Raw genomic sequence first — 24,099 nt, forward strand, 5'->3', positions numbered from 1 at the left:
TTCTTGAAAGGGAGGTTTACGAAAAGAAAAATAGGCCAGGCGTGGTGGTTCATGCCTGTAATCCCAAGCACTTTGGGAGGCTGAGGCAGGAGGATTACTTGAACCCGGGAGGTCAATGTTACAGTGAGTCATATTCCCACCACTGCACCCCGGCTAGGGCAAAGGAGCAAAACCCTATCTCTAAATAAATAAATAACTCTAGGTTTCCCAAATCTTGCAGATGAAGAAACCCTCTTCTCTTTTTTGGCTGGGGCGGGGAAGACTAGCCTGTTCTTTGTTTTCCTTGTGAAGTTACAGGGTTACTGATAAACAAAATTATTGTTCAGGGAAGAGACATCCAGTGGCTTCTATGTCCAAGCCCATTCCTAGGAACCACAGTTCCAGAGGGGCCTCAACCCCTGAGGCCTCACTTGGCCCCTTTCCAGGTATCCAAGAACAAATCACAAAGAAGTAGTGGGGAACAAAAACCAGCCTGACCTCAGCACCTGCTCTCACCCCAAAGGGAGGTGAGGGCTGCTGGCATGGGTGGGGCCCGGGCCTAGTCTCTAGCCAGAGGATGTGGGGACCTCTCTCTTGGGGGCCTGCCCTTCCCACACCCCCTCTCCCAGCGAGGCTGTCTTGGACATTTTGGGGACTCCTCTGAGGGATCATGGTTCCTGCTCTGGGTTTCTCTTTTGTCATTTTAACACTGAGGCATCCCAGCCTCCCTTCCTGGAAGATGGAGTATTTGCACTGTTGCCTTTTCTTTCGTCCCTGTTTTTGTACAAAAATGACAATACTCTCTGTTGGACTGTATTTTAACCCAAAAAAAGAAAACTGAGCCCCCTTCTCTTTGATACTGCAGGTTCATAGAGCCAAGTGTATCAATTTTTTTCTTGTTCTTTGTTTTCCGGTTGGGGAAAGGGTTTTCTAAGAAATACTGAACTTTCCTTACCTAAAAGTAGTACAGGTTAAACAAGTCAAACTTTAAATGTAATACCCATTGCTTTAAAATATTCTAGCAAAGAAAATAAGGTTTGGAAGATGGTGGCAGGGGATAGATGAAACAAGATTGAAGTGTTGACAATTTACGAAGTTCTGGAAATTCATTCTGCTCTTCTGTTTGACATTTTCCACAGTAAGAAGTTTTTAAAAATACTAGCTTTCTCTTATTTTTTACTCTAACAACTTCCTTTTGCTTGTCTTTGACAGGTCCTGGCCTCAGGAGGAGGAAAGCTGCACAACCAGTCTTTGTGTGTGTGTGTGTGTGTGCAAATCTCTGTGTTCCCTTGTGAATACAGTTTCATTAGGGGAGGGTTCACCTTTGTTATGCGCTTGATCAGTACATAATAAATATATGTTTTATTTTTTTAGTGACAGGGTCTCACTCTGTCACCCAAGCTGGAGTTCAGCGGTGGCAATCATAGCTTACTGCAGCCTCCACCTCCTGGGTTGAAGCAATTGGCCTCCTAAGTAGCTGGGACTACAGGCCCAGGCCATCACGCCCTGCTTTTTTTATTTTTTGTAGAGACGGGGTCTCCCTATGTTGCCCAGGCTGGTCTGCAACTCTTGAGATCCAGTGATCCACTCACTTTAGCCTCCCAAAGTGCTGGGATTATAGGCATGAGCCACCACACCGTGCCTGTATTTCATTTTAAAACAACGAAGAATGTTCTCCTTCCTCACATATCTCAAATTTGGGGCGTACCAAATCTCTGATATTATCCCAACGATTTTTTTATAACCAGAGTATCACAATTCCTTTCAGAAAGGGTTCTTTAGCCGCTCACACCACGGGTTTCGGTGGCACATCTTGGGGTGGCACAGACCTGTGCTATAGGTCTCGGCTCTACCCAGAGCAGGATGGCCCTCTTTTCTTTTTTTTTGAGATGGCGTCTCACTGTGTCGCCCAGGCTGGAGAGCAGTAGCACGATCTTGGCGCACTGCAATCTCTGCCTCCTGGGTTCAAGCATTTCTCCTGCCTCAGCCTCCTGGGTAGCTGGGATTACAGGAGCCTGTCACCACACCCGGGTAATTTTTGTATTTTTAGTAGAGACACAGTTTCACCATGTTGGCCAGGCTGGTCTTGAACTCCTGACCTCAGGTGATCCGGCCCCCACCCCCCCACCCCCCGTCGGCCTCCTAAAGTGCTGGGATTACAGGTGTGAGCCACCACACCCGGCCTAACTTTTTGTATTTTAGAAGAGACGGTGTTTCACCGTGATGCCTAGGTTGGTCTCAAACTCCTGAGCTCAGGAAATCCGCCCACCTCGACCTCCCAAAGTGCTAGGATTACAGGAATGAGCCACTGCGCCCGGCCCCAAGCCTCACTTTCTTTGGGCCTCACTTTCCCCTGCCTGAAAAAAGAGCAGATCGACTGCACCCGCTTCCCGGGGCCCCTCCCAAGCCATGGGCAGCCCCGCCCTAAGGGCGGAGACTGGGCGGAGCGTCGCGCTCTCCTCCGCCTCTTTCCGACTCACCGCTGCCCCCAGTGCCCGCGGCGCATGTGCCCGGCACCCCCCACCCCCAACCGGCCCTGGATTCCACTTCCGCTCCACTCGCGCTGCAGCCGCAGCTGCCTACAGGCCCCGCGCTGCCTCCGGAGTCCATGGCCGGCACGCGCTGGGTACTCGGGGCGCTGCTCCGGGGCTGCGGCTGTAACTGCAGCAGCTGCCGGCGCACCGGCGCCGCCTGCCTGCCCTTCTACTCTGCCGCTGGCTCTATCCCATCGGGCGTCTCAGGCCGCCGCCGCCTGCTGCTGCTGCTCGGGGCCGCCGCGGCCGCTGCCTCCCAGACGCGTGGCCTCCAGACCGGGCCTGTGCCTCCCGGGAGGCTGGCGGGGCCTCCCCCTGTGGCCACCTCTGCCGCGGCGGCGGCCGCCGCGGCCTACCCTGCCCTCCGTGCCCCTCTGCTGCCGCAGTCGCTGGCGGCGGCCGCGGGCCCGACGCGTAGCTACAGCCAGGTACGTGGGTGCCTCGGGGCACCTGGCGCTAGACCCCTCCCGGGCTGCGCGCACGCGCCCCCGCGCCCCTCCTTGTGCGCCTCGCGGGCGCGCCCGGGGGATCTTCGACACGCGCCGCACACCCTCCCCCGTCCACCCTGTGCTCCTGTTGGGCCCCGGAACAAGGGAACCTCTCCTAGGCGTCGGGTTTTCTCCTTGATTTGTTCTCCCCTCGATTCTGGGTCTGTTGGGCAGTTTAAGTGTGGCTGGGGTGAATGTTGAGGCCTTGTTCCCCGCCGGGCCCATGGTAGGTTTCGTGAGGCTGCTGACGCGCCCACCTTGCATCCCTCTTGCTTTCCGCCCGCAGGTTGTGAAGTTGCGAGGCCAGAGCCCGCCGAGGGTTGGGGGTTTCCGTGCAGCCTGAGCGCTAGGCCTGGGCGGCCCTCGGCGCCTCTCGGTGGGCCGCGGCTGGGAAGGTGCGCGCACACAGTTGCGTGGGCTGGCTTGTGGGGAAGGAACCTGTCCCCATCGCGCCCTTCCCTGTCCTGTCCCCAGGGAAAGACGAGCTGTCCCGGTTTACTGAAGGTCACCTCTGCAACTCCACTCATACAGAAGGTCTTTTAGGACTGTGTGTCGCCTCGTCTGGGAAAGCAGTTTGGGGATTTAGCTGTTGGTGGAAGGAGGTGAAGGGGAGGGAGCGTTGAGGGTTGAGGACACAATTTGGGGTCCCAGGAATGAATTTACAGTGTTCTCCTTTCCATTTTTTCTTTATTTTTTAGAAAAGTCGGTGTGTACTTAACTCAGACTGCCAATATTTTGTGCTTTGTAGATGAACGTTTCTCTTATTGTTATGTGGCATCCGGGAAGTGTCTGCACAGTTTTTAACTACCCAACCCCTGATTCTTTGGGTCATATTTATCTGAATTCAATTTGTGCTTCTCCTTTAACTTAGGGAGACTGGGAGGCTCATCAGCATGGCTGCTGTCTGCCAGTGGCTGAGATAATTGATTAGAATCCTGGCCCAATACTTTCCGATGCCTTTTTCTGTAAAAGCTTGTGATGCTTATGGACTTCTGGAAAAATAGGGAAAGTTGTCTACAAAAACCACAACAAAACAATCTCTAATAAACCTTTGTGAGCTGGCTTCTCTTTTTTTGTTTCTGTGAAATTGACGGCAGTGATATCTGTAGAGCATCTATGTGTTAGACACTACTTACATTTACTCCTTAAAACTAAACATTAAGCCTTCATGAAAATTATACATAGGGCCGGGCGCGGCACTTTGGGAGGCTGCGGCGAGTGGATCACCTGAGCTCAGGAGTTCGGTACCAGCCTGACCAACATGGTGAAACTCCATCTCTACTAAAAAACGCAAAAAAGCCGGGCATGGTGGCAGGCGCATGTAATCCCAGCTACTCGGGAGGCTGATTGCGCCGTTGCACTCTAGTATGGGTGACAAGAGCGTAACTCCGTCTCAAAAAACAAATGATAGATAGTACAAAGATACCTCTGTCCTTAGTCCAGTAGAGTGAAATGCCGAAATCTCAGCTCACTGAAACCTCCACCTCCCGGGTTCAAGCGATTCTCCTGCCTCAGCCTCCTGAGTAGCTGGGATTACAGGCACACGCCACTACACCCGGCTAATTTTTTGTATTTTTAGTAGAGATGGGGTTTCACCATGTTGGCCAGGCTGGTCTTGAACTCCTGACCTCGTGATTCGTCCACCTTGGCCTCCGAAAGTGCTGGGATTACAGGCGTGAGCCACCGCACCTAGCCCAGTAGAGTGCAAGTCTTAAAGCCTGAGTTGTCTTCTTAGGTTATGGTTGTAGTGCTTGGTAGATTCTTACTAAATTCCAGTTTTACTTAATCGGATAAAAGAGACTTTACAAGTCTTTAGCCTCACACTGCTGCTGTTGCCTTTAAGATCTTTCCCTTAATCACTTGATCTGGCATACCAGCTGACAGAGGAATCTTCCCAAGGCGTCCTGTCTTGTTGATTTACCCAGTCCTCAGTGTCTTTTATTAAATTCCCTTTGCCTACCAAGTGAAGGACACACATTGAGCTCCGCACTCAAGGCCCTCTGCTCTATGGTACCAACTTCCTTTTGCCAGGTCACCTTCTTTGGCTCCTAATTTAAACGGAATTAATTGGAATTAGTTGCTGTTTTTCAAATGGTCCTTTGGTCGTACTGCTTCTTTCTCTCGCCTTCAAACTGGAATACCCTATCTTTTTTTTTTTTTTTTTTTGAGATGGAGTCTCGCTCTGTCACCCAGGCTGGAGTGCAGTGGCGCGATCTCGGCTCACTGCAAGCTCTGCCTCCCGGGTTTACGCCATTCTCCTGCCTCAGCCTCCCGAGTAGCTGGGACTACACGCGCCCGCCATCTCGCCCGGCTAATTTTTTTTGTATTTTTTTAGTAGAGACGGGGTTTCACCGTGTTAGCCAGGATGGTCTCGATCTCCTGACCTCGTGATCCACCCGTCTCGGCCTCCCAAAGTGCTGGGATTACAGGCTTGAGCCACCGCGCCCAGCCAATACCCTATCTTTTATATCCTTCTAACAATTCTGTCCTTCCTTCAAGGCCCATCTCATGTCACGTCCTGATTCTTCTATTAGTCCTCTGATTTGAATTCCTGTAGTATTTTGTATCTTAATTATAGCACTCAGCATCTCATCTTGTATGCTTGTCGTATTCTAGATAGCTATTTCAGATGAGGGCAAACACTGTGTGTAGGGGCAATCAAATATTTGTCAAATTGTTGGGACCTTTCTTGTGTTACCTTAACTACACTATTGTTAGCTGTAATTTGGGGTCGATGAATTTTAAAACAAACCCTGAATGAAATTTATGTCCTGCCAAACCTTTAGGATATACCTGCTTACGGCTTTTGGATGTACAATTTAAGCCAAAACATGATGGGTTAGATTGGTGAAGTTTACTTTTTGCCTCTGAAATAATATCTAGAATATTAGTTTGTAGAATAAACATTTTCTAAGAATTTTTTTTTACATTTTTTACCTGTAAATGTAACTATTTTTATAATTCTTCATTTTCCCTGGAAGGAGTCCAAAACTACTTACCTGGAAGACCTTCCACCACCGCCTGAGTATGAATTGACCCCATCCAAGTTAGAAGAGGAAGTGGATGATGTCTATCTCATTCGAGCTCAAGGACTGCCCTGGTCATGCACTATGGAAGATGTGCTTAACTTTTTCTCAGGTATGTTTTATGTACGTTTTATTTATTTATTTTTTTCCTTATATTGTTTCTCACAAGCAGATATGTATGTTTTAAGTATGTGATTTTGTCTGAGTAAAAGGTAGTGCTACAAATCCACATCAGACTATGCTGTCAACTTCCTTTTTGATGGTTGGGAACTGTCTCATTCTGGTTGGTTGCATATACCAAGTGATACCATGTGTACTGTTTGTAGTATGTAACAAATTGAAAGACTTTGGGCCAGGGTCAGTGTCTCAGGCCTGTAATCCCAGCACTTTGGGAGGCCAAGGTGGGAGGATAGCTTGAGGCCAGTAATTCCATACCATACTGGGCAACACTGTGAGACTGTCTCAATTTACATATATATAAAGACTTTGAATGCAACAAAAATTATTTAATGCTAATATATTAATATATAATTGATATATGATGTGTAATTAATATAAATATATTAATGAATATATTAACAATTAATATATGTAATATAATATATAATTTATTAACTTTTACATATATAACAGGCTCAGGCCTGTAATATATATATAATTTATATATAGCATATATATAATCTGTATCTTAATATATTACTTATATATTAATAATTATACATTTATTATATAATTAATTATATAATTATTAATAATAAATGATATGTTAATATTATATGTAACAAATTTTATATAATATATAATTATATGTAATTATTATGTTTAGTTAATACTATATAATTAATATATGATTATATATAAATATATATTATATATGGTTATATATAAATATGTAATGATATATTTATTAATGTTATATATTAATTTATAATATGTAATGTTAAGACTACATAGTATAATGGAATTTATTTATTTATTGAGACAGAGTCTTGCTCTGTCACCCAGGCTGGAGTGCAGTGGCACGATCTTGGCTCACTGCAAGCTCCGCCTCCTGAGTTCATGACATTCTCCTGTCTCAGCCTCCCTAGTACCGATCACCACCATGCCCGGTTAATTTTTTGTGTTTTTAGTAGAGGCGGGGTTTCACTGTGTTAGCCAGGATGATCTCGATCTCCTGACCTCGTGACCTCATGATCTGCCCGTCTCCCAAAGTGCTAGGATTACAGGCCTGAGCCACTGCGCCCGGCTGGTATGATGGAATATTATACAACCATAACAAAGAACGAGATTATATCCTTTGCAGCAATGTGGGTGGTGCTGGAGACCATTATCCTAAGCAAACTAACATGGAACATTAAACTAAATATTGTACGTTTTCACTTACAAGTGAGAGCTAAACAATGAGAACACATGGACACAAAGGGGAACAACAGACACCAGGGCCAACTTGAGGGTAGGGGAGAGGATTAAAAAATACGTATCGGGGCCAGGTGCAGTGGCTCACGCCTGTAATCCCAGCACTTTGGGAGGCCAAGGCAGGCGGGTCACAAGGTCAGGAGATCGAGACCATCCTGGTTAACACGGTGAAACCCCATCTCTCCTAAAATTACAAAAAAAATTAGCCAGGCGTGGTGGCACGCTCCCGTAATCCCAGCTACCCGGGAGGCTGAGGCAGGAGAATCGCTTGAATCCAGGAGGAGGAGGTTGCAGTGAGCTGAGATCACACCACTGCATTCCAGCCTTGGCGACAGAGATAGACTCTTCTCAAAAAGAAAAATAAAAGTTATTGGGTACTATGCTTGCTACCTGGGTAACTACATGATCTATATACCATGCTCCTGTAACACATGGTTTACCTGTGTAACAGTCCTGTACATGTACTAAATAAAAGTTAAAAAACAAAATTGCATGGTTTGAAATTATTTTTCTCTGTGGTATTAATATATACATATCAAAAAGTCAAGCCTGTCAGTGGAAATATGGAATTAAGAGTGACTATTTAATACAGACATTTAGAATAGAAGGTCATTTAGTATCAAGGAATAAAGTTCCCTTAGTACCATGTTTGGAGAGTTTATGTATCTGTGGGATTTTTTTTAGTTTCTGTATCTGACTATGATTTATTTTTATGATTTTTTTTGAGATGGAGTCTTGCTCTGTCACCTAGGCTGGAGTACAGTCTCACGCAGTCTCGACTCACTGCAACCTCCGCCTCCTGGGTTCAAGCGATTCTCCTGCCTCTGCCTCCTGAGTTGCTGGGACTACAGGCACCTGCCACCACGCCTGGCTAATTTTTGTATTTTTAGTAGAGACAGGGTTTCGCCTGTTGGCCAGGTTGGTCTCAAACCCCTGACCTCAGATGATCCACCACTTTGGCCTCCCTATTTCATTAATTTTTTTAGCTGCTCTTTGTGGAGCAGGAGTAACTCCTAGGCAGTATGCCCAGAGTGAGCCTGGTCAAACATTTTTTAAAGCTTCTTGGCCACTTACTTCTTGGACTTACTCCCATTATAAAAAGTATGCAGTATGAAAAAGGCAAAAAGGCTAGGCGTGGTGGCTGATGCCTGTAATCCCAGCACTTTGGGAGGTTAAGGTGGGAGGATTACTTAAGCCCAAGAGTTCAAGACCAGCCTGGGCAACAAAATGAGACCCCCTTTCTACAAAAAAAAAAAAAATTAAATTATGGTAATAAAATTATTCTTAGAGGAAATATTTTAGAGTCCTATGGATATGATTTTAAAGGAAGACACGTATGAATTTAACTATATTGTATTTCCTTAAGTGATTGTAGAGACATTGGAATAGAAATAATGAATATTGTGTTGGGCCTATCCTTATTTGCCATTTAGTGGTCAGGAAGGAGATCATAAGCTTCTGTGCTAAGGTTTGCTTATCTTTTCTACTTGGAAGGTTTTAGAGACTAAATTCTTACTGGTGTTTGGATGGCTTAAGAGATGGGGATTCGTGTAAGGAATATGACACTTGTTTCCTGGTTTGTTGGAAAATTGCATTCTCATGACTTACATAATTGAGCTAAAAGTTTGATTTCTGTTTTCAATTGATTTTGCTCATACACTTTTAGACTGCAGAATCCGCAACGGTGAGAATGGAATACATTTCCTCCTAAATAGAGATGGGAAACGAAGGGGTGATGCCTTAATTGAAATGGAGTCAGAACAGGATGTGCAGAAAGCCTTAGAGAAGCACCGCATGTACATGGGCCAGCGGTATGTGGAAGGTATGTGAAGTCAGATTTTGACATTTTGGGTTCATTGCATTAGGTTTTATACTTTTCAAGGCAGTTTTTATTTGAGTCTTAATAATGAAGTATTTAGATTGTATGAATGCATTCTTTTATAGGTTGTGAGAATAAAACATAGATAAACTTTCTTATGAGAATATTGACCAAGTTAACCTTTTTTTTTTTTGGGATGGAGTCTCGCTCTGTCACCCAGGCTGGAGTGCAGTGGCATGATCTCAGTTCACTGCAACCTTCTACCTCCTGGGTTCAAGCAATTCTCCTGTCTCAGCCTCCCAAGTAGCTGGGACTACAGGCAAATGATACCCAGCTAATTTTTGTACTTTTATTAGAGATAGGGTTTTACCGTATTGGGCAGGCTAGTCTGAAACTCCTGACCTCAGGTGATCCACCCGCCTTGGCCTCCCAAAGTTCTGGGATTACAGGCATGAGCCACTGTAGCCGGCTGACAAGTATCTTACAAGCTGTGAGAATTAAAGAAGTTATGCCTGCATGGTAAATATGCAATAAATGTCATTTTTTATTTTCTCTAGAGAAGTGCATAAGGATTAAAATAATTAGTTTTTGAATTCTTGGATAACCCACCAAGTTGTAATGATTTTTTTAAATGGGTTTGTTCCTTTGTTATGTAAATTTTCATCCCTTTTGTGTTTTTTCTTCGTAGTGTATGAGATAAACAATGAAGATGTGGATGCCTTAATGAAGAGCTTGCAGGTCAAATCTTCACCTGTGGTAAATGATGGTGTGGTTCGTTTGAGAGGACTTCCTTACAGTTGCAATGAGAAAGACATTGTAGATTTCTTTGCAGGTATTTTGCAGTTATATTATGCTTAGGAGCTCATATCTTTTTTCCCTTGTTATCTCCTATATCTGAGATGAGCCTCTTTCTGGGCAATAGCATGCAGTTATATTAGGTTCTTTAGGGGAGAGCTCTTCACTTAAATTTCTAATCTTTATAGATTTTATATGTGTTTTCTATCAGGCAGATTTTAGGAGGGAAGTCAGATTTCAAAATAATTTCATGAGGGTTTTACTATTGAAGGAAATAACTTCTCATAATAGTGGCTATTTGTGTAAGACAATATAACAATTTATATAATTTAAAAGTATTATCTAATTCCTAGAACCATTAGCAGTGAAGTCTATGAGTTCTATTGTTTCCTAGTATATAATTAGCAGCAAAAAAAAAAAAAAAAAAAAATGATGGGGAGAATTGTATGTTTTGAGTGGGCTTCTTGGACCCTACCTATTCTAGAGATACGGGTATATAGGTGTTACTGACTTTTGACTGCATAATAATTTTTTTCCTATCAAGCATGTATTCAGTTTTGGGACTGGCAGAAGAATAAAAAATTTTATTAGTATTTGAATGATGGTGTTAATTCTGAGGTTAAAAAAACCTGCTAGTAGCACTAAACTCTTTTGGTGTCCTAGGACTGAATATAGTTGACATTACTTTTGTGATGGACTACAGAGGGAGACGAAAAACAGGGGAAGCCTATGTGCAATTTGAAGAACCAGAAATGGCCAACCAAGCCCTGTTGAAACACAGGGAAGAAATTGGTAATCGGTGAGTAAAGCAGATATTAATGATGCGGAAGTGTCACACATCAAGTCATTTTGACGAATGTGCTGTAATATGACTGTAAAGTTATCCACACATAGAAAAGTAGAGAGAGTAGTGTAGTGAGCCATCAAATGCCCATAATTTAGATTAACAATTTTTTTTTGACTGCTCCTTGTGGAGCAGGACTAACCCATAGACAGTGTACCTAGAGCAGCTAGATTAACACATTTATATATAAAATATAACATCTGTTATATTTATTTCATCTGGTCTTTTTTAGTATGCATCTGTAAAAAAAATTTTTTTAACATAATTTCTATGTTATATCTAACACCGTTATGAATAGTATATTATCTAATAACAGTTCATAATAATATTTTTCCAATTATACCAAAAATATCCCTTTTTTTTTTTTTGGCAATGGAGTCTCTCTCTGCTGCCTAGGCTGGAGTGCAGTGGCGTGATCTTGGCTCACTGCAACCTCTCTCTGCCTCCCAGTTTCAAGTGATCCTCCTGCCTCAGCCTCCCGAGTAGCTGGAACTAGAGGCATGCGCCACCACGCCCAGCTAAGTTTTGTATTTTTAGTAGAGGCAAGGTTTTACCATGTTGGCCAGGCTGGTCTAGAACTCCCGGACTCAGGTCATCCACCCACCTCCACCTCCAAAAGTGTTGGGATTACAGGTGTGAGCCACCACACCGGACAAAAATATCTTTTTTGAAACAAAATCCAGATAAGGTCTACACACTGCATTTGATTGTTATGTCCATAGTTCTCTCTGTGTGTGTTTTTTTCTTTTAAGACACAGGATCTCATTCTGTTACCCAGGCTGGAGTGCAGTAGCATGGTGATAGCTCACTACAGCCTTGAATTCCTGGGCTCAAGCAATCTTCTCATCTCACCCTCCCAACTAGCTAGAACTATAGGCATGTGCCACCACACCTCGCTCTGTGTGTGTGTGTGTGTATGTGTGTGTGTGTGTGTGTGTGTGTGTAGGTGGGGTCTTGCTGTGTTGCCCTGGCTGGCCTCAAACTCATGGGCTCTAGTGATCTCCCGCTTTGGCCTCCCAAAACGCTGGGATTATAGGCGTGAGCCACTGCACCTGACCACTGACTCTCTTGAACTAGAGCAAATCCCTCTTACTTATTCCCTCCGTCTTTTTAAAAGCAATTGACTTTTGAAGAAATTAGATCAGTTGTCTTGTACAGTGTCTCATGTTGACATCATATCATGATGCACATGATGATAAGTGGGTTCGTTTGTGTTTTAACTTTAGTTTTGGAGGTATAGTTTAAAATGTCAAATGTTAAATCACTGTTGGGTTACCTTTTTTGCTGTTTTCTGGCCTTTTAAATCAGCTCCTTTGAAGTAAACAAAATAGCCATTCCAAAGTCAGTGTTTCAGGATCTACTGATAGAAGTGGTTCAAAGGTTTTTTAGTTTCTTGAGACAGGATCTTGCTCTGTCACCCAGGCTGGAGTGCAGTGGCACAAACACTGCTCATTTCAGCCTTGACCTCCTGGGCTCAAGCAGTCCTCCCACCTCAGCTTTCCTTGTAGGTGGTACCACAGGCATGCATCACCATGCCTGGCTAATTTTAGACAGAATCTTACTCTGTTAACCTCACTGGAGTGCAGTTGAGTGATACAGCTCTCTGCAACTGTGGCCTCCTGGGCTCAAGCAGTCCTCCCACTTCAGCCTCCCAAGTAGCTGGGACTACAGGTGCATGCCACCACACCCAGCTAATTTTTGATTTTTGTAGAGACGGGGTTTTGCATCTTGCCCAAGCTGGTCTCAAACTCCTGAGCTCAAGTGATCCACCTGCCTCAGCCTCCCAAAGTACTGGGATTACAGGTGTGAGCCACTGCACCTGGTCTCCTGGCTAATTAAAAAAAAAAAAAAAGTTTTGTTGAGATAGTGTCTCACTTTGTTGTCCAGGCTCAAAGATTTTTTTTAAAGAAGTAGTGCATATCTAATCTTTATAGATTTGTAAACACAAGCTGTTTTTATAGCTCTTAGTTTAGAAAGCCATGTTAAGAAAAAGAAAACTGTGCTGAGCGTGGTGGCCAATGCCTGTAATCCTAGCACTTTGGGAGGCTGAAGTGGGTAGAATCACTTAAGCCCAGGAGTTCAAGAGCAACCTGGGCAACATGGCAGGAACCCATGTCTACAAAATAAAAAATACAAAATTTAGCAGTGTGTGGTGGCAGGTGGCAGTAGTCCCCAGCTACTTGGGAGGCTGAGGCAGGAAGATCACTTGAGTCTAGGAGGTTGAGGCTGCAGTGAGCCGTGTTCACACCACTGCACTCCATCTTGGGTGACAGCAAGAAACCCAAGTTTCAAAAAAAAAAAAAAAAATTGTTCCAGAAGCTTGGGTTTAATAGATAGTCCCCTCCACGGTGATAGCAAGTCATAATTGATACTTAGTTCTTGAATTCTCATTAGCCTTTTAGTGAAGTTCTGGGGAAGTTAACTCTTCTTTTACTGTGACTTTTAATATCTTATACAGATGTGATTAATTGGCACAGAATTGAATTTCAAGGCTTCAAGAGATTGTTAACCAGCTGTTTAAAAAACCCGTATGAGATTAATTTTTTCTGTATACACAGTTAATGTAAGCATAGTTCTCATGAAGCAAAACAGAGTAGAAAATATTGTTAAAATGTGTATGAAGAAAAAAAAAAATGTGTATGAAGAAAAAGTGTTACCTTGGTGCAAAAACTTAAATCAGTGACCTACTCTGTTGTATGTTTTCATGGGCTACTATCTGCATCCATTTCCCTACCTGTTATCTTTGGACACCTGTGTGGACACCTGTGTTTCATAAGCTGTTGGAAATAAAATGTATACATGTTTATTTTAAGTGAGTTCAGTATAAAGTTACTTTGCACCATTTGTGCCTGTTCACTTTTGCTTTGACATAGATACATCGAGATATTTCCAAGCAGAAGAAATGAAGTTCGAACACATGTTGGTTCTCATAAGGGAAAGAAAATTGCATCTTCTCCTACTGCTAAGTATATAACTGAGCCAGAAATGGTCTTTGAAGAACACGAAGTAAATGAGGATATTCGACCCATGACAGCTTTTGAAAGTGAGAAGGAAATAGGTAAGGTCCTGTCTCTTCTTGAGACTCATTGGGTCTATCTTGAATGTTTTGGATTTTGCAAAAAAATTTTTTTTTGTTTTGAGACAAAGTCTCGCTCTGTTGCCAGGCTGGAGTGCAGTGGTGTGATCCCGGCTGACTGCAACCTCTACCTCCCGGGTTCAAGTGATTCTCCTGCCTTAGCCTCCTGAGTAGCTGGGACTACAGGTGCATGCCACCATGCCCAGCTAATTTTTATAAGTTTAGTAGAGACAGGGTTTCGCCATGTTGGCCAGGCTGGTCTGGAACTCTTGACCTCGAGTGATCCACCTGCTTCAGCCTCCTAAAGTGCTGGGATTACAGCTGTGAGCCAACACACCAGGCCTAAAGATTTAATAGGTCTTTGAGTATAGTACATACTCTGAGTATATGCAGAAAAACTTAATTATTTTGCTAGGTTTTTCATTTAATCATTTTTATTAACTATATCAAAAGCTGGGTAGTAAAAATGTGATAAAAGGAAGTAAAATATTAATATTTAAATTAAGATGGGGAAGATTTGGGTAATGAGCAGGAATATTGACTGAAGTAAGGATTTTTTTTTTTTTTTTTTTTTTTTTTTGAGACAGAGTCTTGCTCTGTTGCCCAGGCTGGAGTGCAGTAGCACAATCTCAGCTCACTGCAAGCACCGCCTCCTGGGTTCACGCCATTCTCCTACCTCAGCCTCCCAAGTAGCTGGGAGTACAGGTGCCTGCCACTGTGGCTGGCTAGTTTTTATATTTTTAGTAGAGACAGTTTCCCTATGTTGGCCAGGCTGGTGTCGAACTACTGACCTCAGAGGATCTGCCCGCCTCTGCCTCCCAAAGTGCTGGGATTACAGGCATGAGCCACTGTGCCCACCAGAAGTAAGGATTTTTGTTTGCCTCTGGATTTAATTATTTCTTTGATTCCTAACTCAGAGCAACATTTGGAATCTTTTAAATTTGATAAATACTTTTTAAACTGGTACCCTGGGATTATCTTGTCACTATATATATGTGTGTGTGTGTATATGTATATTGTTTTTTGAGACAAGGTCTTGTTCTGTGGCCCATTCTGGAGTGCAGTGGCACAATCATGGCTCACTGCAACCTTGAACTCCTGGGCTCAGGCAGTTCTTCCACCCCAGCCTCCTGAGTAGCTGGAACTATAGACATGCATCACCATGCCCAGCTAACTTATTTTTCTTTTTCTTTTTTAAATTAATTAATTAATTAATTATTTTTGAGATGGAGTGTCGGTCTGTTGCCCAAGCTGGAGTGCAGTGGCACCATCTTGGCTCACTACAAGCTCTGCCTCCCAGGTTCATGCCATTCTCCTGCCTCAGCCTCCTGAGTAGCTGGGACTACAGGCACCCGCCACCACGCCCGGCTAATTTTTGGCATTTTTAGTAGAGACGGGGTTTCACCGTGTTAGCCAGGATGGTCTCGATCTCCTGACTTCGTAATCCACCCGCCTCAGCCTCCCAAAGTGCTGGGAATACAGGCATGAGCCACTGCACCCGGCCTCTTTTTATTTTTTGTAGAGACAGTGTCTCACTATGTTGTTGGCCAGGCTGGTCTCGAACTCCTGGGCTGAAGTGATTCTCCTGCTTCAGCCTTTCACAGTGTTGGGATTACAAGTGTGAGCTACCATGCCCAGCCTTTGTTCCTTTTTTTTTTTGTACCTATAATCTAGAAAGTCTCTTTTAGGGTTTAATTCATAATCATTTTATCTGCTCTCTGTTGTTACAGAAAGGGGTAAGTTCTTAAACTGGTAATGGTCTGAGGCATTCAGTGCTTATGGGTGTTCAGGTGATATTTGTTAAGTGGCAGAAATCTCAGATCATTTTGGCTTTTAAAGGTCTTAAGAGGAATTGAGGATTTGGACATAGAAGTCATACCTAATTAGAATCTGTTAATAACCCTTGAAGCTCTTATGTTTTAACAGTGCTTTCTGTTCCACCTCTCAGAATTGCCTAAGGAGGTGCCAGAAAAGCTTGCAGAGGCTGCTGATTTTGGAACTACGTCTTCTCTGCATTTTGTCCACATGAGAGGATTACCTTTCCAAGCCAATGCCCAGGACATTATAAACGTGTGTGGCAGTAAGATACCCAGTCTCAATAGATTTGAACAGAAGTTCTAAAATTGAACTTGTATTAATTTGGGGATGGTAGAGAAGAGAATATATAATGTTTCTGAGTTGTCTTTGGATAGTAAGATGGCATCTTCCTGGTTGCAAGGCTTGCTTCTTTTTCTATAGCTGAGAAGTGTGGCTTGGTATTACTTTTTTTTCTCTCTCTCTTTTTTTTTTTTTTTTTTTTGGTGACAGAGTCTTACCGTGTCTCCCAGGCTGGAGTGCAGTGGCTTGAACTTGGCTGACTGCAACCTCTGCCTCCCGGGTTCAAGCATTTGTCCCGCCTCAGTTTCCCGAGTAGCTGGGATTACAGGCATGTGCCACCATGCCTGGTCAATTTTTGTATTTTCAGTAGAGATGGGGTTTCACCATGTTGGCCAGGCTGGTCTTGATCTCCTGACCTCAAGTGATCCACTCGCCTTGGCTTCCCAAAGTGTTGAGGTTACAGGTGTGAGCCACTGTGCTCGCTGAGAGCAGACACTTTATTTTTTTTTATTTATTTATTTTTTTTTATTTTATTTTTTGAGACGGAGTCTTGCTCTGCCGCCCAGGCTGGAGTGCAGTGGCCGGATCTCAGCTCACTGCAAGCTCCGCCTCCCGGGTTCACGCCATTCTCCTGTCTCAGCCTCCCGAGTAGCTGGGACTACAGGCGCCCACCTCGTCGCCCGGCTAGTTTTTTGTATTTTTTAGTAGAGACGGGGTTTCACCGTATTAGCCAGGATGGTCTCGATCTCCTGACCTCGTGATCCGCCCGTCTCGGCCTCCCAAAGTGCTGGGATTACAGGCTTGAGCCACCGCGCCCGGCTGAGAGCAGACACTTTAAATGTCACTTTGAGTTCTGAGAAAAAGTAGAAAAGCCAGAAGACATACTAGATGTATAAATATATTACTGCTTAAAAAAGGAATTTCCTAGAAACAAATGTATCAAGTGTGTGAATCAAAGTCTGAAAGAAAGATGAAGAGCCACCAGACTTCTAGGCGGGTTTACTTACATCCATCATGTTCCTCTTGACTGCCTTTGTTTGTCATTTAGTTTTTTGCTCCACTCAAGCCTGTTAGAATCACCATGGAATACAGCTCCAGCGGGAAGGCCACTGGAGAAGCTGATGTGCACTTTGAGACCCATGAGGATGCTGTTGCAGCAATGCTCAAGGATCGGTCCCACGTTCGTAAGTCCTGCCTTTGGCTTTTGTTGTCATTTTTGATGCTTGTCTTTGCTTATAAATGTCTCTTTCTGTTTTGGGATTGTAGAATTTTTCCTTGGGAAATTTGTATTCTTTTAGTACTAGTAAATTAAATGTAACAGATAAAAACACTATAATTTAAAAACCATTTATTTGTCTGCTAATTATCCTGCAAATTTCTTTCTTTCTTTTTGTTTTTTTGTCACTCACGCTGGAATGCAGTGGTGCCATCTCGGCTCACCGCAGTCTCCGCCTCCTGGGTTCAAGCTATTCTCCTGCCTCAGCCATCTGAGTAGCTGGGATTACAGGTGCCCAGCACCATGCCTGACTCATTTTTGTATTTTTAGTAGAGACAGGTTTCGCCATGTTGGCCAGGCTGGTCTTGAACCCCTGGGTTCAAATGATCCTCGTGCCTCGACCTCCCAAAGTGCTGGGATTACAGGCATGAGCCACCGCACCCAGCCTGTTTGTCCATTTTACATTTTGTTTGTTTGTTGTTGTTTGAGACGGCGTCTTGTCTGTCACCCAGTCTGTAGTGCAGTGGTGTGATCTGGGCTCACTGCAACCTCTGCCTCCTGGGTTCAAGTGATTCTCCTGCCACAGCCTCCCGAGTAGCTGGGACTATAGGCACCTGCCACCAAACTGGCTAATTTTTGTATTTTTAGTAGAGAGGGGGTTTCACTATATTGGCAGGCTGGCTCGAACTCCTTAGGTGATCCTCCCCCTTAGCCTCCCAAAGTGCTGGGATTACAGGCGTGAGCCACTGCGCTGGCCTAGATTTTGTTTTTAATTAGGGAAGGGTAAGGGCAAAGAGTTTGAGTTGTTGTCTGAACTGTGAGAAAAATGACTGTAAAATTTTTCTGTCTTTTCAACTTTTTAAAACTAATCTTTCTCATTATCCTCAGATCATAGGTATATTGAACTGTTCCTGAATTCATGTCCAAAAGGAAAATAAGACTTCAGGGGCTCCAGATAATAAGGTAAATTTAAGAGGTAAAACTGTGGGCTGGGCGCGGTGGCTCAACACCTGTAATCGCAGCACTTTGGGAGGCCAGGGTGGGTGGATCACCTGAGGTCAGGAGTTAGAGCCAGCCTGGCCAACATGGTGAAACCCTGTCTACTAAAAACACAAAAATTAACCGGGCATGAAGGCTGGTGCCTATAATCCCAGCTACTCAGGAGGCTGAAGTGGGAGAATGACTTGAACCTAGGAGGCAGAGGTTGCAGTGAGCTGAGGTTGCGCCACTGCACTCCAGCCTGGGCAATAGAATGAGACTCAAAGGAAAAAAAAAAAAAAAAAAGAGGTACAACCGTGGAAATTATTTTGTATTGATAAACTAATAATCATCCACTCACTAATTTATAATATGGTGGAAACCATTCTCTTTTTATTTTTGAAATTTTTTTTAGGGACCAGGTCTCAGTTTGTTGCCCAGGCTAGCAGTGGTGTGATCATAGCTCACTGCAGCTTCAACCTTCTGGGCTCAGGTGATTCTCTCACTTCAGCCTCTTGAGTAGTGGGGACTACAGGTGTGTACCACCTTGCCTAGCTAATTTTTTAATTTTTTGTGGAGGTGGGGGTCTCACTATGTTGCCCAGGATGGCCTTGAACTTCTGGCCTTAAGTGATCCTGCTGCCTTTGCCTCCCAAAGTGTTAGAATTACAAGAGTGAGCCAGCCCACCTGGCACCATTCCTTTTTAATAAAGATCAAACTAATGATAATTGAAGTGTCAATATAAGGAATGAAAATTCTCACTCTGGCTTCTCAGATGTGGGGGCAAAAAAAAAAAATTCTCCTGGGAAATAAATTAATTATGATTTTTTTTTTCTTTCTTTCTTTCTTTTTTTTTTTAAATTTTATTTATTGATTTTTTTTGTGAGACAGAGTTTCACTCTCATTGCCCAGGCTGGAGTGCAATGACACGATCTCCGCTCACCGTGACCTCTGCCTCCCGAGTTCAAGAGATTATTCTGCCTCAGCCTCCCGAGTAGCTGGGATTACAGGCATGCGCCACCACGCCCAGCTAATCTTTGTATTTTTAGTAGAGATGGGGTTTCTCCGTGTTGGTTATGGCTGGTCTTGAACTCCCGACCTCAGGTGATCCACCTGCCTTGGCCTCCCAAAGTACTGGGATTACAGGCATGAGCCACTTCGGCCTATTTTTTTATTATTTTTGAGACAGAGTCTTGCTTTGTTGAGCAGGCTGGATTGCAGTGGCATAATCTTGGCTCACTGCAAACTCCGCTTCCTAGGTTCAAGTGATTCACCTGCCTTGGCTTCCCAAAGTGCTGGGATTACAGGGGTGAGCCACTGCGCCCAGCCATAATTCCTTATGATTTGTATAATAGCTTTGAGCATTGTCTCCATGTAGAATTTTTATGCATAATTTCCAACATCCATCATGCTATGTGCCAAAAAATAGCTGCCTTTGGTAGCTATAAATTATAGTAGACTGGATATATGACTTGCATTAGCTTTTTATTTTCCCACTTAAACTTACACCTTTTCCATTTTCTCAGATTTTTTATTTTATTTTTTTTTGATATGAAGTCTCACTGTTTTTGCCCAGGGTGGAGTGCAGTGGTGCAATCTCAGCTCACTGCAACCCCCGCCTCCCGTGTTCAAGTGATTCTCCTGCCTCATCCTCCCACGTAGGTAGGATTACAGGCACTCTCCACCACATCCAGCTAATTTTCATATTTTTAGTAGGGATGGGGTTTCACCAGTCTGGTCTCAAACTCCTGACATCAAGTGATAGCCTCAGCCTCCCAAAGTGCTAGGATTACAGGCGTGAGTCACCACGCCCGGCCATTTTCTGGTTTAAGGTATTTTTAAAAGGATATATGTGAAACCAGAGTGTTATCATCCATAAACACAGTTAATGTGTCAGTGTTTCCTTTTCCTAAAATGGCATTTTTTTTTTTGTGCCGTAGGAGGAACATAATTTTATAGTGCTAACTTACCCATGAGATTTGCTTAATACTTCTTGATGTTCCTTCCCTCGATTAAATATATGATGTCTTTTTTTTTTTCTCATAAAGTATTTTAAGTATTACTGATGTATTGCAGTCACTTTTCTACATGTAATGGCTCATTCTTTTGAGACACTTACCTGTAATGATTTCTTGAAAATACATGGGGCCGGGTGTGGTGGCTTAATCCTGTAATCCCATTACTTCAGGAAGCTAAGGCAGGCAGAACACCTGAGGTCAGGAGTTCGAGACCAGCCTGGCCAAAATGGTGAAACCCTGTCTCTACTAAAAATACAAAAATTAGCTGGATGTGGTGGTGCACACCTGTAGTTCCAGCTACTGGGAATGCTGAGGCAGGAGAATCACTTGCATCTAGGAGGCGGAGGTTGCAGTGACTGAGATCGTGCCACTGCATTCCAGCCAGCCTGAATGACAGAATGAAACTCTGTCTCAAAAAAAAAGAACAAAAAAACACGGGCATTCATTCTATTACTATATCCTATTCTATTGTTTGTTTTGTTTTGTTTTGTTTTTGTTTTTTGAGATGGAGTCTTACTGTGTCACCCAGGCTGTGATCTCTGCTCACTGTGACTTCTGCCTCCTGGGTTCAGGTGATTCTCCTGCCTCAGCCTACCGAGTAGCTGGAACTACAGGCGTGTACCACCATGCCCGGCTAAGTTTTTGTATTTTATTTTATTTTATTTAATTTATTTATTTTTGAGATGGAAGTTCTCTCTTGTTGCCCAGGCTGGAGTGCAATGGCAGGATCTCGGCTCACTGCAACCTCTGCCTCCTGGGTTCAAGTGATTCTCTTGCCTCAGCCTCTGGAGTAGCTGGGATTACAGGCATGCACCACCACACCCGGCTAATTTTTTATTTTTAGTAGAGACAGGGTTTCTTCATGTTGTCCAGGTTGGTCTCGAACTCCTGACCTCAGCTGATCTGCCCACCTCAACCTCCCAGAATTCTGGGATTACAGGTTTGAGCCACCGTGCCCCGCCAATTTTTTGTATTTTAGTAGAGACAGGGTTTCATCGTGTTGGCCTGGATGGTCTCGATCTCCAGACCTCGTGATGTTTCCGCCTCGGCCTCAAAGTGCTGGGATTACAGGCATGAGCCACTGCGCCTGGCCTCTTCTATTGCTTTTTTTGGATATGAAGTCCCACAATTCTGTGATGTTAAATACCTATAGTAGCTAAAATCTATTTAAAATATATTCTTAAACTGTGTTTTTTATACCGGCCTGTAAACACTAATGCCTAACTAGTTTTCCTCACTTTAACTTGGTTTATCAGATAACTTGCACTAAATTAGAAAGGAGAAAAATTTGAATTTGCGGTTTTAAATGGTATGGGAATGTGTGCTATCCTTTTTCATCTTGAGTAAATGTGCGACATTTTTTGTTTTATTTTTAGGGTGAAGCAAGAAGCATTTCATTTGCACATCTTTCTTGGACATGGGATATACAGTTCCAGTTTATTAGCAGCAACTGATAGGGAAATGATTTTGGTGTTTTGGGTTAATTGCTTCTAAGAAAAGTTTCATAGTGGACTGCTTAGAAGAAGAAATGAAAGATCCAGTTTGGGATTATGAAATAAACCACAAATTAAAATTTTTGTTTAAACCATCCAGGATCTGATTTAAAAATATGGTCTTTGTTTTATATGATTAAATGGTTTGTTTTCATAGATGATATGTTACCCATTGTAAAGACTACATATTCAGCAGTGTTCTTTAAACGCTTTCATTTAAAAAGTAACTTTTTTTTTTTTTTTTTTTTTTTGCCTGTGAATTGAGTGCTCTGATGTAAAACTTCTCATGGAGTAAAACAGTGATTTATTTTAACCAAACATTCACCAAAGCAAAGAAAGGTTTCAGACCTTTGAACTGGTATGGTTTGGCAGAATGGTTTTAAATTTTGCTGTATTTGATTACTTAGAGATAGGAATTTTAAAAAATCGAAACAAAAAATAAATACCACAGCTTAGTGAGTGTAAATGACAATTTGGCGGTTTTATGTCTTTAGAAATGTTTTGCCTTTCTAAGCCTTGTGCTAAAGACGTTTAACGTTGGTGCCTATCTACTTAGGGGGCATTCTAGTCTTAAAAGTTGTCTGAACTGTCCCTCCTTGGCGTCTTTTGGTTTGGGGTAAACCTAAGGGTGTTTGTTAGTCTCAAAACTGTGAAGTGACATGTCAGAACAGTCCTGACTGGTAAGAAAATAATGGCTTCACTTGAATTTAAACCAGCTTTAGATAGGAAAAAAATCAGTCTCCTCATTTGCTTTTTTAATGGAGTAGTACATCCCATATTTTAGGACAAGTAGGGGTGCCTTGCTTAAATAATAGCATTTAATGTATAATTGTGTGAAGGGTTTATGGATAAAGCTGTACTTCTGTCACAATGTGGCGGTACATTCTGCTTCAATATTAAACAGCTTGTAATTTAAATATTGGACAAAATGGCTGGCTTCAAAATATAGTCGTTAATAAACTATGTGCACCTGTGTAGGAGAATCAAAATCCTGTACACTTTCTTTGCCTTGTTCCTGTTCTCAGGGTGACGACTGCCACCAGGAGATGCAATTCTAGTTCTTAAAATTAAATTTGCCCAGATTTCTGACATGATATGTGGAAGAGAGACTATGTCTTCTCTTAATACATAACCGTCTTTGATTACCAGCTAAGATGCAAAATCACTGTACTGTAAGTAGTCAATAAATGAAGACTTGTTTCAGGCTGAAGATTACCTAAGAGTATTATTGGAGTGTGTGAGTCAACTATGAATATATTATTACCTCAAGTCCTGGTATATTAATATAAGTAGTAAGGGTTAATTTTTGTGTATGTGTTCTTTTAAATCCTGTGAACATGACTTAACCAGCTTAACATCGTTGGTAGTACTACTTAGATGGAAATGGCGTTTTCATATATGGTTGAATATGCCAAGCCTTGAGAACTGGTATCCGTAGTTGTACGAACTTTTAGAACGTGATCTTTGTTTCTCTTTCACATTTGGTATCTAATTTGCTGTGGAAAAGATCTGTGGGGTCTACTGTGATTGGGGTAGTGAGGAATTCATTTGCAATTGATTTAAGCTAATGACTTTTATTTGCACATCTGTGGGAAAAGAATGCAAGCAAAGCATTAAAATGCTATATGATGGGTAAGGTTGAACGGGTATATCTTCTTGCCACACTACAGGCTGAGTTTTCTGTACAAAAGGTGGCTATTATTGGGAAGTCATCTGATGTATTTGAATGCTCTGTTTTGTGTTTGTTCATAGTCTAGGCTAGTACGTAAGTGATTGCTAAGGTGAATGTAGTTATGGGAAAGGAAGAGAAGCACATAATAGAGTAAAAGTAATCTTATTTCCGTGCAAGTGGAAGACAGTACTGTCTCCCCACATTTGAGAAGACTGTGTTTTGCATCACTGTTTGCTTTTGAAGGAAGCATTGATGGTGAATTTCCCTCTTCTGTTTGGGTTCCTTGTGTCTATAGCTTCCTTTGTGGTGAAGCTATCAGGAAGAATAGTGGGAGTGGGGTATATGATGAGGGTGCTCATATCCTGCTTTAGCCTAGCTGCTGCTTAAGGAGCTGCAAGGGAGAACTCTCAGAAGCATTATGTAAATACCAAGGAGCTCATTGCTGAATATTGTGGTCTTATCTAAATATTGACACCAGACAGTGAAGCAGAAATAGAGTGTGTGTTCCTTTGTGCGTGGGTAACTGAAGCTTCTGTCACGTGGGAAGGGGGACCGAATCTTCCCTGGGAGGAAGGCTCCAAATTCTCACTACTTCTGTGTTATGTGAAGGGGGAAGCATAAGGAACCCACTTGGAAGGCAACATCGTG

General features: G+C 43.0%; 1 protein-coding gene across 1 annotated transcript; it reads left to right on the forward strand.

Moving 5' to 3' along the window:
* Window positions 1–2,475: 2,475 nt before the first annotated feature.
* GRSF1 (G-rich RNA sequence binding factor 1) lies at window positions 2,476–22,989 on the forward strand. The gene is made up of 10 exons (XM_010384050.2): window positions 2,476–2,941; window positions 5,983–6,139; window positions 9,110–9,265; window positions 9,951–10,094; window positions 10,721–10,856; window positions 13,775–13,959; window positions 15,926–16,047; window positions 17,123–17,258; window positions 18,179–18,253; window positions 21,663–22,989. Exons 1-9 carry the CDS (start codon window positions 2,588–2,590, stop codon window positions 18,226–18,228), a joined length of 1,440 nt encoding a protein of 479 aa, XP_010382352.1. The 5' UTR covers window positions 2,476–2,587; the 3' UTR covers window positions 18,229–18,253; window positions 21,663–22,989.
* The last annotated feature ends 1,110 nt before the right edge of the window (window positions 22,990–24,099 follow it).

This window comes from Rhinopithecus roxellana, chromosome 2 (genome assembly GCF_007565055.1).
Source record: "Rhinopithecus roxellana isolate Shanxi Qingling chromosome 2, ASM756505v1, whole genome shotgun sequence".
Taxonomy (NCBI): Eukaryota; Metazoa; Chordata; class Mammalia; order Primates; family Cercopithecidae; genus Rhinopithecus; species Rhinopithecus roxellana.